General features: G+C 36.1%; 1 protein-coding gene across 2 annotated transcripts in view; it reads right to left on the reverse strand.

Annotated features, from left to right (window-relative positions):
- The window catches only part of GCA (grancalcin), a 33,719-nt gene extending 17,511 nt beyond the window's left edge, over positions 1-16,208 (reverse strand). For both annotated transcript variants that reach the window (XM_027866202.1, XM_027866201.1), the window contains exons 1-2: positions 16,066-16,208; positions 8,145-8,315 (exon numbers count right to left, since the gene is read on the reverse strand). In XM_027866202.1, the coding sequence (XP_027722003.1) occupies positions 8,145-8,315; positions 16,066-16,092 (198 nt within the window). In that variant the 5' untranslated portion in view covers positions 16,093-16,208. The remainder of the gene's footprint in view (positions 1-8,144; positions 8,316-16,065) is intronic.
- Positions 16,209-16,565: the final 357 nt, after the last annotated feature.

Genomic DNA, 16,565 nt, shown 5'->3' on the forward strand with positions numbered 1-16,565 from the left:
TAGGCCACCTCCTTTTCTGGTCAGATATATACACATTGTTTCTTTAAAGAAATTTTATTCTGGTAATAGGCTACGTACTATTTATGCTCACCAAGTAACTGTCCCTTGGGTAACCTGCAATTGACTTCTTCAAAGCTTTTGGTATTTCATGATTCACACTCATACAGCATCACAAGAAGGAAGCAGTGTTAAAAAGATAAGGTTTTGTTTCAGCAAAAAGCTTAGGATTATTAAAAGATTAAAAGCTAAGTGTAGTAAACTGAATGCCAGATTTGGAGTCAGCCGCTTGCTAGCTGTGTGACCCTGGGCAAGTCATTCAACCTCTCAGCTTCAGTTTCCTTGTCTGTGAAATAAGGATAGTAATAGCACCTACTTTACAGGGTTGCTGTATTGAATAATATATGTAAAGCACTTTGCAAACCTGAAAGCACTATTAAAATGCTAGCTATCATTATTATGATTCGCTATTAAAAGCACTGCAAAGGTAATCCAGCCCACCTTCTTCCTTCTGAAGTCCATCTTTAATTCTGAGCCCTGTTAATTGTGCAACTCCAGTGTTTCTCCATGCTCTAGTACCAATTAACCAGGTTTATCGTCTATCCATTTTAACTGTGATCATAGCCTCGCTAATAAGCATACTTCATCCACTTGGTTTTTCAGGGTTGTTATGAAAATCAAATGTGAAGTGCTCTGCAAACTTTAAAGCACTATATTAATGCTAGCTATTATTATTTTCTCCCCAATTAGACTATAAGTTCCTTGAGGGTAAGGACTATCTTTTGCCCCTTTTTGTATCCTCAGCACTGAGAACAGTACCAGACACATAGTAGGTGCTAAATAAATGTTTAGTGATGATGATGATGATGATGAAGATGATGATGAGGGATCTTATTAGGAGGCTCTGTAATATCCCATGATTTGATGGAATGTCGACTCCAAATAAAAGCATGTGAAGTATCTCAATGTCTGTTGGAAACCCTTTTTCCTCTTAAACTCTACTCTGGACATACTGATAAGAGTAAAAAAAAAAGTATCTTGAATGAAGGAGCACTTGAGTTGAGCCTTGAAAATAGTGGGAGGAGAGGATCCTGGGAAGATGGAGAAGTAGGTCAGAAAACTTTCAGCTCTCCAAATTTCCTCCATTAAAAAGACAGAACATCACCACAGAACAGCATAAATAAATATGGTGTAAAGCAGTTGCCCTCCTAAGACAATCTGACAAGACCCCAGGAAGGACCGACCTCCAGAAGTACAGGTTTGGCCTGAGTGAAATGCAAACACCTCTAGGCCGACTTTGCAGAATCAACAAAAAACAAGACCTGGAGGCAGCTGGGTTGAGAAGCTCAGCCTTAGAAACTTTCATCTAGCAAACAGTTGGGGGTCTGACAGCTGAGCAGAACACTAAAAGACCTTCTGCTGTGCAGGGAAGCCAAGCACAACTGTGCTGACCGGACAAGTCCCAAGGAATGGCTGCAGGGAGAGGGAGCCAGCACACAATTGGTGAGTACAGTGGCGAGGGGCAGGGACCTTATTGGCTGTGGGCATTTGCAAGGGAGCAGAGTCCCTGGTTTCCATTCCAGGACAGACAGGACAGCTGTAGTTTGCAGCCACCAGAGGGACCACAAGGAGCAAGATCATTTTCAAGACAGTGTAGCTGGGGGCCCTAGCTATGGCTTGGGAGTAGACAGGAGAGTCCAAGTTTGGGTCCCAAGACAGACCTCAGAAAAGAAGGACCTGAGGCTTGGGGCAACATTCCCCCTATCTCGGGACTACAAGCTGATTACACTAACAGCTTCTAAAAACAAAATAAAACAAAAAACAAAAAAATGAGAAGCAAAGGAGAAAGAACCTAACCATGGATAGTTGCTATGGGGACATAAAGAGCTAAAAGAGCCACTCTTTTTTCAATGAGAAACATCAAATGGTCCCAAGTACAAAAAGAGTTCTTGGAAGAATTTAAAAAGGACTTTAAAAATCAAATAACAGAGATTGAGGAAAAATTAGGTAAAATATATGTAAGAGCAATCCAAGAAAATCAAAAAAATTATGAAAAGCAAATCAACCAACTGGAAATAGAATCAAAAACTTAAGGAAGAAAATAATTCCTTGAAAACTAGAATTGGGCAAGGAGAAGCTAATGACGTTTAAGACACCAAGAAATCATTAAAGAAAATCAAAAGAATGAAAAAAATAGAAAAGGTGAAACATCTCATCAAAAAAAACAACTGATCTGGAAAACAGATCAAGGTGAAATAATATAATAGCCAGACTACCTGAAACTTACGATAAAAAAAGAATCTTGATACGATATTACAAGAAATTATCAAGCTCAAGAACAACAAGGCAAAGTAGAAATAGAAAAAATCCACCAATTACCACCTGAAAGAGATCCCAGGAGGAAAAATTGCAGGAATATCATATCCAAGTTTCAGAGCTCCCAGTTAAGGAAAAAATACTGGAAGCAACAAGAAAAAAAAACAATTTAAATATCATGGAGCTACAGTAAGTATTACACAAGATCTGGCAGCTACTATGTTGAAGGACCATACATCTTGGAATACTATATTCTATAGAGCAAAAGAGCTGAGGTTACAACCAAAGGTAACTTACCCGAAGTTCAGTGAAATCCTGAATGAAAAAAAAACGGACATTTAACAAACACAAAGACTTTCAGGTTTTTGTGACAAAAACCCCAGAACTTAAAGGAAAATTCAACATATGATATCCAGGAGAAATATAAGGTAAACATTAAAGACCAATTATAAGGGACTCAATAAGGTCAAATTGTTTACTTCATATACATGAAAATATTAGCAGTACTCTTATGATTGTCATTATTATTTGGGTAGTTTTAAAGAAAGGCATGTGCTGAGCTGAGTATGATGGGGTAAATCTAAAAAAGTAAAACTGTAGGAAGAGATAAAAAGATGTAATTATCTCATACAAAAGAGGCATAAAAGGAAAAATTGATATAGAAGAAGCTAGCTGGGGGGGAGGGCAGGGAGTGCTAGAACATTACTCTCATTGGGAATGGGTTAAAGAGGGAACAACATATATATCTTGAAGAGTATAAAAGTCTTCTAAAATCAGAAAAAAATAAGAGGGCAAGGAGATAGGGTGGTGGGAGAGTATAAAGGAGGAACTCTTAGAGGGATGGGTGGGTTAAGGAATATGAGGGCAAGGTAGCAGGTAGAAATAAAGCAGAGGAGTGAAGAGGGATAAGGTGAGTAGGATTAGAAGGATAGTGAGGAAAAATAGGAAGGAGGAAAATATACAAGTAATTGTAGCTTAGAACATGAATGGGATGAATTTACCCATAAAACAGAAATGGATAGCCCATTAAAAATTTAAATTCAACAATATGTTGCTTTCTGGAAACATTATAAAAAAGAGAGATATGTACAAAGATAAAATAAAGGGCAGGAGTAGAATTTAGTATGTAAAAAAAAAAAGCAGGGATAGTAACCATGATTTCAGACAAAGTTCAAGTTAAAATAGATTTAGTCAAAAGTGAAAAATAAAGAAACTACACCATGTGTCAGCAATATTATTCAATATTGTTTTAGACCAATTAAAAAACCTAAACAGTATAAAGTATATAAAACCTAAACCGTATAAAATACCTGAGCATATATCTGCCAAAACGGACAAAGGAACTACATGAACATAAACGTAAAGCACTTTTTATACAAATAAACTCAGATCTAAATAATTGAAGTAGTAATTATTGTTCATGGGTAGGTAAAAACAATATAATTTTTAAAATAACAATTTTACCTAATTAATCTATTTATTCAATATCATCCCAATTAAATTACCAAAAAAAAATAACAGTTCATTTGGAATGACAAAAGGTCAAGAATTTCAAAGAAATCAGGGGGGAAAAGATGTAAAGGAAGTAGATTCAGCAGTATTAGATCTTAAACTATATTATAAGGTAAGAGCATTGTTTAAGTATAAAAAAGATTTCAATTATTTTAAATTAAAATTTTCTTGTATACATGAAACCTAAGTAGCCAAGAACAGAAAGAATGCAGAAAACTGGAGGGAAAAACTTCCATAAACAATCTCTCAGACTGGATGTAATTTGTTGGAATATTGCTTTGGTGTAGGAAATGATGATGGAAAGACCTGCACTTAGAAAGGAAGATGCTATCCACCTTCAGAGAAACAGATGATAGGATGAAATAAGCAGAACACAGTCTTACCTATATGTGTATGAATGTCTATCTGTATATATGTGTATGTTTATAGACATCTATGTATATGTATATATATTTACATTTAATTGTAGCCTTCTTTAAGGTGGTAGGGGGAGGGAAGAGAAAAAAATAAAGTAAAATGTGCACAGCAGAAAACAAAAGAAAATCAAACAAGGAAGCAAAGAAAAGCTGAGTAGCTTTGAAAATAATGTGTAGTATTTACTATATAGGTTTTCTTGAAAAGGAAATTTTTTTTATATTGAATCCCTCTGGATTCTCTGCTGGGCACATGACCATTCTTTTTCTTTTTTCATTTTGTATTTAAGTTTAAAATAAAAAAATACTAAAAAAAAAAGGAAAGAAAATAGTGGAAATTTCCAAGGGATGAAGAAAAAAAACTATTCCAAGCATGGAGGGCAACCTGGCACAGAAATGCCTAGAATTTTCCTTACTTCCTCATCCTCTGCAACAGATGTTAGGGCATAACTGCCACTTATCTCCACAGGGGTCTTTTTGAAAATGCTTATCATAAGTACTTCTTTGACAATAAGGACTATTTAATTTTTGTCTTTGTATACACAGCAATAGGACAATAACTTGAACGTATTTAGTAATCATTTAATAAATACCTGTTGAATTGAACGCCATTTCCGAATGCCTTTGGAAATATAACAAAATCTACTCCTTTATTTCCTCTTTGAGAAGACCCTTCCATATCCTTCCATTTAAATAACAGCAGACATTTACACAGTGCTTTTAATGCTTGCTTTGTGTTCATACAAAATCTCTTGTAAACCTCATGAAGCCTTGTGAGATAGCTACTAAAGGTTTATTAACTCCATCTTCTGAGGAAGGAAACTGAGGCTTGGAAAAAGTTAAGTGAAAGACTTTCCCAGGGTCTCACAGCTATAAGTAGGACTTCAACTCAGGTCTTCTTCCTTACTCCAAAAGTATACTGTTATAACTCCAACTTTCTTTTGTCTCCTGGCTTCATTTATGACAAAATGTGAATATTGATATAATTCAGTTCATCCCAAGTATTGTTAATTGGATAAGGATCTCATATTTAGAAAACTAATAGTTAAGCTACTGTTTATATATACTAACTACTCCAAAGGAAGGATGAACTGAAGGAGGGTGAAACGAAACAATGAGGATAAAATGAAACAATGAAACAAAGTACTTTTAATAATATAAAGCATTAAAATATTACTATATTACTATTATTACTACATTTCAATAACAGGAATTTTTTAAAGCCATGTTATTAAACTGACCATTAATCTCAAAGTAAGTTACTAAGAGGGCTTACATATAAAATACTGAATCTGAGCCATTAAGCCCTATTCCTTTATTTGTTGTTGCTGAGTCATTTCAGTCCTGTCTGACTCTAACACCATTTGGGTTTTCTTGGAAAAGACACTAGTTTGCCACTTCCTTCTCTAGCTCATTTTACAGATAAAGAACTGAAGCAAACAGGGTTAAATGACTTGCCCAAGGTCTCACAGCTAGTAAGTGTGTGAGGTCAAATTTAAATTCAGAAAGATGTCTTCCCAATTCCCAGCCCTGTGCTCTATCCACTGATAAACTGGGCCTCTTAAATCCCTGTATCAAAGTAATTAAGAGACTGTAAGTATTTAATAAACGCTTGTTGACTTGACTGGTAAAACCTAATATAACTAGGACAATAGTCCTTATCTGTATTAAAGAGGTCAAGTTTTAACAAAAGATACAACTCTAAACCCTTATTATAAGTTACTTTTTCTAATAACATGCTAAAATTCACCTAGAGTAATAACTCCCATAAGCAAAGTTCCTCACCCTGAAAAAAAAGCTTAAATTACCAATTTACTGCATAAAAAAAATTTGTAAGTATTATAAGAAAAACACTCATAGCATCCTATAAGAAATGTCTGATTACATTGTGATCTAATTTAGTATTTATTCACGACTTATGTATTTAAATACAAGATTTAAAATAATAATTACTGAATTCAACAGCCCACCTCTCTTTCCTAAAAGTCTCTTGCTTATACCAACTTCCTCCCCACATAAGAAAAGTAGATGGGTTAAATGTGCTTTAATTCAAAACTCCAAAGCACTCACCAGTATAAAGATTTCCCTAACTTTCAAATTATAGAAAAGGAAAGCAGCACAAAAAAAAATTCTAAAAGAAAAATGTAAGGAGACAATATACCATTATAATCCACATAAGTTTCAGCATTTATAATATTTGGGGGGTAGGGAGGTACCGACCTGTGATTTTATTGGTACAGGGAATTCAAAGGAAGGAAAATCTCCTTGTTCTGCAACTTGATAGTCTTAAAGAGTTCCCAGGGGCATTGAAAGATTAAATGACTTGCCCAGAATCACACAAACAGTATAGTAGACTTGAATTCAGGCCATCTTAATTATAAAGCCTGCCCTCTGTTCACCAAGCCATACTGCCTATGAACAAAGCTATGAACAACAAATCTACAAAAGTCCTGTGCAAAGATTTCCTGGAATGCAAAGGTAAATGGTGAGAAAAAATGAGAGATGAATTTTTGCCTCCTTATAATTCTATATTGTCTGTAGTTAAAATTTTAAAAGAAATATGTGATTGGGAGGGAAAAATTTCTGCTCCAAGTTTCACTGATAAATGTCTCCTATCCAAGATATGTACATAACTGATTCAAATTAATAAGAATAAGAGCCATTCCCTAATCAATTGATTGTCAAAAGATACGAACTTGTCAAAGAAAGAAATCAAGCTATCAATAACCACATTAAAAAAATGCTCCAAATCACTAATAATAAAAGTAATGCAAATTAAAACAATTCTGCAAAATTATTAATGGAATAACCATATCCATCAAATTGGAAACAATGACAAAATAGGAAAATGACATCTGTTGGAGGAGCTGTTAATGCACATTAATGCATTACTGAAGAAGCTGTAAATTGATTCATCTGTCCTGGAAAGCAATTTGAAATCATGCCCAAAAAGTCACTAAACTGTACCCTTTGACCCAGTAATCCCACTACTAGTCATATGCCTCAAAGGAAGAGGAAAAGAATCCATAAGTATAAAAATATTTATAGCAGCTTTCTGAAGTTGCAAAAAAAAAAAGAAAGAAAGAAAGAAAACTAAGGGGATGCCCAACTGTTAGGAAATGGCTAAACAAGTTATAGTATATGAAATGTAATGGAATGTTACTGCATTATAAGAAATTATGAAATCAGTAGTTTCAGAGGAAATCAGGAAGATCGTAATGAAATGATGCACAATGAAGTGAGCAACAATAGAGTAATTTCTACAGTGGCAACAACATTATAAAGAAAAACAACTTTGACAGACTTCAGAACTCTGATCAATGCACCGACAAACCAGGATTGCAGAGGACCAAAAATGAAACATGCTACTCACCTCTTGCCAGAGAAGTGATGGATGGACTTAAAATGCAGAAAGAACATACCTTTTTGGACATGGCCAATATAGGAATTTGTTTTGTATGACTATATAGATTTGTTAAGAGGATTTTCTTTTTCTTTTTTGTATTCTTCAGTTGGGGGTATGAGAGTAATAAGAAGAGAAAATAAATGCTTATTAATCAGAAAAAATTACATTAAATTGAGGGGAAGAAAAATACTAACACTAGAGCAACAGATTTTTCATCAACTAGAAATAATCTGCATTGTCAGTTTTTTTTACTTTAAATTATACATTTAAATGGAAAAAATATTTCTATTCAGCTTAGTCAAATAAACTTACTCATCACATTTCACAAACCTAAAACTGATAGTTGTCCTCACCTATAAACAAAACTATTTCCAATAAAATTAAGATTAATTTACATTAGACTAGGATAAAGAGTTACAGTAAGTTTTTTTTTTAAAATACAAATGTTGCCATACCAACTCTCCAACACTAATATTACTACACAAAATTTGGCAATTTACCTGTCCAGCAATAGCAGTGAAGTAAGTCCACATAGGGTCACTTGCTGAATAACCACCAGAATATGCTGAGTATCCAGAGTATCCACCATGAGGCATATTTGGTACTGTTCCTGGCATTGGCTGTCCCATTTGCATCTGCATCCCAGGCATCTGACCACTGTAACCTCCATACTTGTAAAAGAAGGAAAAAAATAATTTAAAAAGCTGCATTACCTATTAAACTTAATTGTTAAATGATGTAGGAAAATAGAGTGTCAAAAGGAAAAGAGAAGTAGTTTATTTGCACTGCTGAAATCCCCTGTAGTAGTTAAGAGTTAAAATACTCTCCATTAACTTCTAAGTTCATCATCTCTATATATAAAATCCTGGAATTTATATGAGAAAACTTTATCCAGTACTCCCTCCATACATAGAATTAAATAAGATATAGTAAGGTAACAAAAGAAACACAGGCACACCTTGCCTAATATAATTAACTTGTCTGGTAAAAAATGTTACTGAGTCAATTAATTTCCTAAGAACAATATTATAAATGAAAGATAAATTCTACAGTGACAAAAATTAAAACTATTAAAGTTTTAAAATAGGTCTTTTTGAGAGCTCTGAGACTATATAACCTTTATTATACTAATACATAAATATTAAATACAAGCAATAAAAGTAACATCAGATTTTAAAGGACTTTTGTAAGATCTTAAGCACAAGGAGCATTATCTTTATTCAATATTTATTATTGTGTTGTTCTAAAGTTTATAGAAAAATAGCTATGTATTAAAACATTAAATAGCTTACCTTTACTAGCCTGAATTTTTCCATATATAAAAGTGGGCACTGAATCATGAGGGGATAAAGTAGCAACTTGGTAACCTTAGCTCTCTTCTTTAATCCTTTCTGAAAATTAGCTATTTGTCACTTCAGGGTTTTGGCATCTAACTTTTAAGGGTAAAGTAGTGATCCGATGACACCTGAACAGCAAACTTTTCTTCTCATACAAATTATTTATAGCATTTTGATTTATTAGCAATACACTTGTTTATTTTAGATCTTTATTCCACAAGTGGATCACTTCTCAAAATTTTATTAGCCTTCTCAAGACAGGTTAGTACCTCAAAGTTCTCTCAAGTTAATAATCAGAGTCAATACCTCTTCCTCAGTTTTATCTTCTTCCTCTTCATGATTCTGATTATTCAATTTAATCAGATCTTAATTTGAACAGCCACATTGTGCAATGACTAATATTGATAAACATGTTGGAGATTTCTCAGCAATACAAGGATCTAAGACATCTCCAAAGGCCTCATAATGGAAAATGCTATCCACAAAGAACTATGGAGTTTGAATGCAAATCAAAGCATACTATTTGCTATTTTTTTTTCTGTTGGGTTTTGTTTCCTCTTTCTAGTGGTTCCTCCTATTAGTTTTAATTCTTACTTACAACATCACTAATTTGAAAATATGCTTAATAGGAATGTATGTGTATAGCCTATATCAGATTGCATGCCGTCTTGGGGAAGAAGGTGGGGAGGGAGAAGGAGAAAAATTTAAAACTCAAAAGTTTATGGAAGTGATTGTTGTTAATTCCAAATAAATTAATTTTTAAAAAATCTTTGTTAGTTCCTAATTGTGAATTTTAATTATAACCTTAAAATCACTGTTCTCTAATTCATAAAGCCCTAAGGATACAACTTCTACTTGAATGGCAGTTGGTGATTATAAAACCCTCTGAGATCTTTAATATGATCTGGTCACAACTTTTGCCCTGATAGTATTCATGCAATTTTAGGAGACTTCATTCCAGTTTTTCACACTAATGACATCTGTCTCGAGAATGTTAAATTCTTTCCAAAATTGTTTGATGTCTCTATCATCAACTCCTTCAGCTGAACCAGTTTGGCAAAAAAAGTGCTTATGACAATAACGTTTTAAGATAGTAATAGCATCTTGACCCGCAGACTGCAATAATGATGATGTATTTGGAAGACAAAAACAGAACTTCCACTAACCTCAGTGCTTCTAGATCTTTAGGATGCCCAGAGGCATTGTCAAAAACTAGCAAAACTGTTAAGACAGTTATTGTCAGAGCAGTATTTAGTCACTGTAGGTCAAAAATATCCAACAAACCATTCCTAAAAAACATTCAGTTACCGAAAGCTTTCTTATTAGTCTTCTAAAACACTGACAACTTATGTTTAATCATTTTGGAAGTAATATTCTAAAATGTAGCTCACTTTTTTTCTCTCCACAAATTAGGTCAGTCTCGGCTACATTTAAATACTTGTTGAGCGCTGTAATCACTTGCGTTAAAATATTTCTTTAAAACTATCTGGACAAGACCTGACTGTAAGCTCCTTATCTAAACCCTATATATCTTCCTTAGTCACAGCAGAGTGTGCAACACAGGTATACACAACATACGTTGAACAGAACATAACTTAGCACTGCTTTATCCAAAATCTAACAAACTACTTCCATCTTGCACTGATGATTCTGCAGCAAAAGACTCATAAATTACAATGCTATATGTTTTCTCTCTCAAAGTCCTAAATAATACTATCTATACTCATTGCTTCCATTTCTTCTTCCTCATTCTTCTACTCCTCCAAATTTGTTCATCATTGAAATGAAACTGTTCTAAAGTTAACCAAATTCTCTTAATTGCCAAATCTTAGCTTTTTCTCAATCTCACACTTCTATCATATTTTATCACACATTTAATGCTATTAACCATTCTCTCTTCCTGGAATACTCTCTCCTTGAGTTTTTGTGACTCTCTCTTGGTTCTCCTACCCATCAGACCTCTCCTTATCTTCTGACCTATCATACATATCACACCCCTAACTAGGAACATTCCCAAAGTTCTATTCTGGGCTCTCTTCACTTCTCTTCATGCTCTCTTGGTGACATCATCAGCTCCTATGAGTTTAAATATCATCTCTATGAAGATGACTATGGAAATGATTCATAGCTATAGATCCCAGTCTCTCAAGTGAGCATCCTTTCATCATCACCAACTATTTATTGGTTGAAATGGATGTCCTAGAGACATTTCAAACACAGAACTTATCTTTCTCTTCAAACCCCTCCTTCTTCCAAACTTCCCTATTTCTTCTGAAGACAACACCACCACTTCTTTTGTCTCCTCAATTCACAACCTCAGTGTTACGCTCAACTCTTTACTCTCTCTCATGCCACATAGTCAATCACTTACTACATCTTGTTCCTTTGCACTAGTAATTCCCCATGCCTGGAATGAACCTTTTTCTTCACCTGTTCTCACAAAATCCTTATCCTTCAAAGTATAGTTCAAGCACCACCTACTACATGAAACCTTTCCTGACCCCTGAAACAAGTGTCCTTCCTCTCTAACTACTGTCTTAAACTGCCTTGTATTTATTATTTTTATATTTATTCTATACACACCTATATATTATATAAGTACTTGTCAACTCTTCTGTTAGAATATAAACTCCATCAGAGTAGCAATTGTTTTATTCTTTGTATTTGTGTCCCAGCACCTAGGGCAATGACTAGTATGCAATGATGTTTGTTTAATGACCTATTAATAAAAGAATGTGCTTCAAGTAAACCTTGAAGAAAATAAGATTCCGTGAAGCAGAGGTAAAGAGGAAATGCATTCCAGGTATGGGGACAGCCAGTGCAAAGACACAGAGATAGAAGAGGGAATTTCATATATGAAGATCATTAAAAAGACCAGTTTAGCCAGACTATAGAGTATAAGAAGAGGATCAACATAAGAGAATGGAAAGCCATGTTGAGGCCAGGTATTAAAAGGACTTTAAAAGTCAAAGAGAGGCGTTTGCCCATAGGAAAAAGGAAGCCATGAGGCTGAGTGAGGAAGTGATCTCAGACCTATACTTAAGGAGAATCACTTTGGCGGCTGTGTGAAAGTAGAAAGGAGTGGGAAGAGACTTGAGGCAGGGAAGCCAATGCAATGGACTAGGACATGAAAAGTGATGAGGGCCTGAAATAAGAAAGTAGCTATGTGAAAAATAAAAAGAGAACTAATGTGAGAGATGTTGCAGACTTCAATTGCTTGAGGCAAATGAGAGTTGAAGTCTTTACCAGGGTTATACACAGCCAACATCAGAGGTGAGACATGAATCTTAGTCTTCCTGAGGCCAGCCCCGTATCCACTATTCCACACTGTATCTAGGTTTACTTGTTTTAAAATCCCCATGTGCTGTATTTTTAACATACATACTAATATTTAAAATTACCTAAAGGAAAAATAATGCATTATTTAAATCTCTCTAAACAGAATGATCATCCACATGCCTTCTAAATCAGGATTACTTCATAAGCTATTTCAAAACATACTTGCTTACATGTTAATTTTTTGCCACATAAATCACATATCCTAGTATTTGCAAATATAATGCAAATAATTTTGTGTTAGTGTACGTGCAGCTAACTGGTGATCATTTAACAAACAAAAACCTATGAGGTTGTGTTTTGTGGGAGGAAGAAAAGGGGACAGGAGACCAAATTCTAGTATATCCATTTAACTTTTGTGAAGCATCTAGCAAAACAAATTGTTAATTAAATCCTGATGTACTGTTGGTGGAGTTCTGAACTGATTCAACCATTCTGGAGAGCAATTTGGAATTATGCCCATAGGGCAACCAAGCTGTGCATACCCTTTGTTCCAGCAATACTACTACTAGTTCTGTATCCCAAAGAGATCAAAAAAAGGGGAAAGGACTTACATGTGCAAAAATGTTTATAGCAGTTCTTTTCATGGTGGCAAAATAATTGCAAATTGAGGGGATGCCCAGCAATGGCTGAACAAGCTGTGGTACATGAATGTAATGGAATACTATTGTGCAATAAGAAATGATGAGCAGGCAGATTTCAGAAAAACCTGGAAAGACTTGTACAAACTGATGCAAAGTGAAATGAGCAGAACGAGGAAAATATTGTACATGGTATCAGTAACATTGTGAGACAATCAACTATGAATGACTTAGTTCTTCTCAACAACACAATGATACAAGACAATTACAAAGGACTCATGATGGAAAATGCATCCAAATAAAGAACTGATGGACTCTGAAAGCAGACTGAAGCACACTTTTTTCACTTACTTTTTTTTTCATTTTTGTTCCCTTTGGATCTGTTTCTTCTTTCACAACTGTGACTAATATGGAAATATGCTTTACATAACTACATATTGTGAAAAATTATTTTTAATCATTATCTTGGAGATTCAGAGTTTCCCCAGCCCCCTTCTTTCAAATTTCAGTTTTTCTTCAGAAGGACATTACTGATAATGAAATTATATTGACTCTCCTTATCCTGGTCAAACCCCAAGCCAAGCTCACAAATAATTTAATCTAAGGTACAGAAGCCCCATTGTGTTCTGCTCAGGCTTGGGTGGAGATAGATTCTTTTGTCCAGATAGCCCAGATCCTGGGGGTAGTCTGATAGAAGAGGTATTTCTTCTGTCCAGAGATGAAATGATGATGAAATAGCAGATCCTGTTGGAAGGATTTAAAAACTGTGTACCCCAAGTTGAAAGATAGCCCAGTTCCAGACTGGCTCCCATGCATGCATGCACGTCACCATCTTTGAGGGAAACAAAACGATGGATACAACCTACTCATGTTTGTCTTTTTTAAACAAAACACTGAGGTTGACCATATATATAACCTACATCAAATTGTTTACCATTTTAGGAAGGGAGGATAGAGGGACGGAAAAAAATCTGGAGCTCAAAATCTTGTAAAAATTAATGCTAAAAATTATCTTTACATATAACTGGGGAAAAAATGAAATACTATTAAAAACAAAACTACAATTCTAATTGTTTAATGACTATGTATCACTTTCCAGAACTGAAGATAGTGGGTTCATTTCCTAACAACTGCAAGAATTTCCTGTCCATTTAAAGCAATTTTTAGAGCTACCATGTTAAAAGACTTAACATGGTTATGATTGGTTATGATCACTTTAGGGCATTTTTATGACTATTTATGAACAGATGTATCTTTTTTTTTAATTAAGTCAAAATGTGCTTGCCCTTTTCTCCTTAAACAAGATATCTCAAGATTTAAACAGATACAATAGCAAGAAAACTATACATTTCAAAAAAACTCATAAAAGTTTCATTTCATGAAATTAAAAATATGGTTGTACTTACATCTATACCGATAAGTCACTTCTGCTTTGCAAAATTCTTTTAAACATCTACAATTATCAGACTCTGCTTAGTCCTATAATACTTTCATTTAATGAGCTGCTTCAACCTTAATATTAGACTAAAATATTCATACAACACACAACCTTGTGATAAATTACTTTCAGAAAGTATTCATTAAGCAACCATTGGCATTGGGTCTATGCTCAGCGCTACAGAAAAATGAGTACCTTTCCCTCAAGAAACAGTCAAAAGAGAAAATAATTCAAATACATCTTAGATATATTAAAATATATGGGCCAAAAGCAATTAAAATATGCAGTATTGGCTTTGTGTGCAAGGTCATTTAGTGAAATGGTGAGTGAAGCTCTAGACAGGATATCTATGACAAATCAAATGGTAGGGAAACACTCTTTCATCATGCCTATAAGAAGAAATTTCTAGTGTTTTAATTCAAGGAAAGCTTCCTGAAGCAAGTAGGGACTTAAGAAACTGACTGATGAAAGAGGACAGGGTTCACTGGAACAGTGAACAACTTAGTAATTTAGCTTTGGGAGTATGGAGCTGGAAAAGCTGAGAAGAGTATATTGAACAGAAGTCCAAGAAAAACTAAATAGCTTGAATGAAGTATCATCTGCTTGAAAAGCAAAGTCTTCCAGACAGTTAAATGAAGAGTTTTGAAGATGACGGCAAGGATCTTGGTAAAAATCATTTGCAGAAGTTATTATCTAACACCCTAGACAGTGGTAACAATTTCGAAACAAAAAATTTAAAACGGAAGCCCTTTTCCCACAATTCAAAGACAATAGTGCCTGATAATAATAAAAATATTTTATTCCTGCAAGAGAGTGGTGACATTGCCTTCCCTTTCTTTATGGGATTCTAGTTGCTGGCATTTACCTAAGAATGTGGTGAATAATCGATCCCCTAGAAAGCTACTGGTTAAGTACTAAAGCTTCCTCAAATTTTAGCGGCACTTTTCTATTAAAAAACAAAACAAAACAAAAAACTTATCAGGACATGAGTTCCACAACAACGAACTCAAAATCATTATGTGGCAAGCATACTGGACAAATTATTTTGCAAAATAACTTTGTTAGGGAAACAATCCTTCCCTTAAGAAATGTTAACATACATCTCGTGTGTGTGTGTATACATACATAGAGGCAACTAGTCGGTAATTTACTCATTTGGATCACGGCTATGCAAAAGTACTGAACAGCGAGAAGAGGAAGTAGTCTGATGGGGGTAAGGGGAAGGTCTTTCAAAAAAAAAAAAAAGAGTGAGGCGGGTCTTGTGAAAGATTTACGGGAACCTGGGCAGTGTTTTCTTCTTCCTTAGCCCTTGAACAGACTGAGGAGGAAGTCTCCATCTTAGGAAACTAAATTTCACAAATCTCCGGTTCAGGTGAAGCAGGAACCGACACAATTACCGCCTCTCCTTTTCTCCTCCGAGAGCGCACCAAGGGGAAAGGGACACACACATCCCCCTTCTCCCCAGGGCCGCCCCGCCCCCCACGACCTGGTGCGGGGAGGGGGGGGCCGGGATGAAGGGAGGGGGAGGAGGCCCGGGCTCCAGACCAGAGGCCAGGTGAGGCGGCGCGCGTTCAGCCCCGGCTCCTCCACAGCCCCGCCCGCAGGGAGCCCAGCAGCCAGCAGGTGTAGGAGGCGGGGCCTAGCTGCGCTGGCACCGCCCGCTGGGGACGGCCACACCCCGAGGGGGGCGGAGGTCCACGGCCGCGGGGCGACGCCCTTGGCTACTTACCCCACCTCCGTATCCAGGGTAGGCCATGGCGAGCGGAGCGGGGGGACACAGTCGGAAGCGAAGGGAAGGGGAGACAAAACAACACGAACGAGTTCCTTCCTTCTGCTCTGAGCCTCGCGACCCCCCTCTCCTCGTCCGGCCCCGCCTTCCGTTCCTTAGCTCCTGATTGGCTGCTGAGGATCTCGCGAGACTTCCTTCATCGGCCGCGAGGACACGCATGTGTCCTGCCCCTTAGGCTCGAGGGCGCCCTACCTCCTTTCCGTCGCCGGGGGTCGCTGGGGTGTTAGGTAGCTCGTGTCTCCTCTGACTGGTTCCCTCGCCTTTCCTAGTGGTCCCTGAGGCACAGCCATCACCTCCCCCAGGCTTCCTCCGTTAGCCGGGCTTTTCCGAGGTGAGATATCTCGCCCCGAGATATCAACCTCGTCCTTCATTGACGGCACAGTGACTTGAATTGCCAGCTTTCTTGTTTATACTCAAACGGGGCCATCTGTGAAGACTTA

Source organism: Vombatus ursinus, unplaced genomic scaffold (genome assembly GCF_900497805.2).
Source record: "Vombatus ursinus unplaced genomic scaffold, bare-nosed wombat genome assembly UNPS02014779.1, whole genome shotgun sequence".
In the NCBI taxonomy this organism is placed as follows: Eukaryota; Metazoa; Chordata; class Mammalia; order Diprotodontia; family Vombatidae; genus Vombatus; species Vombatus ursinus.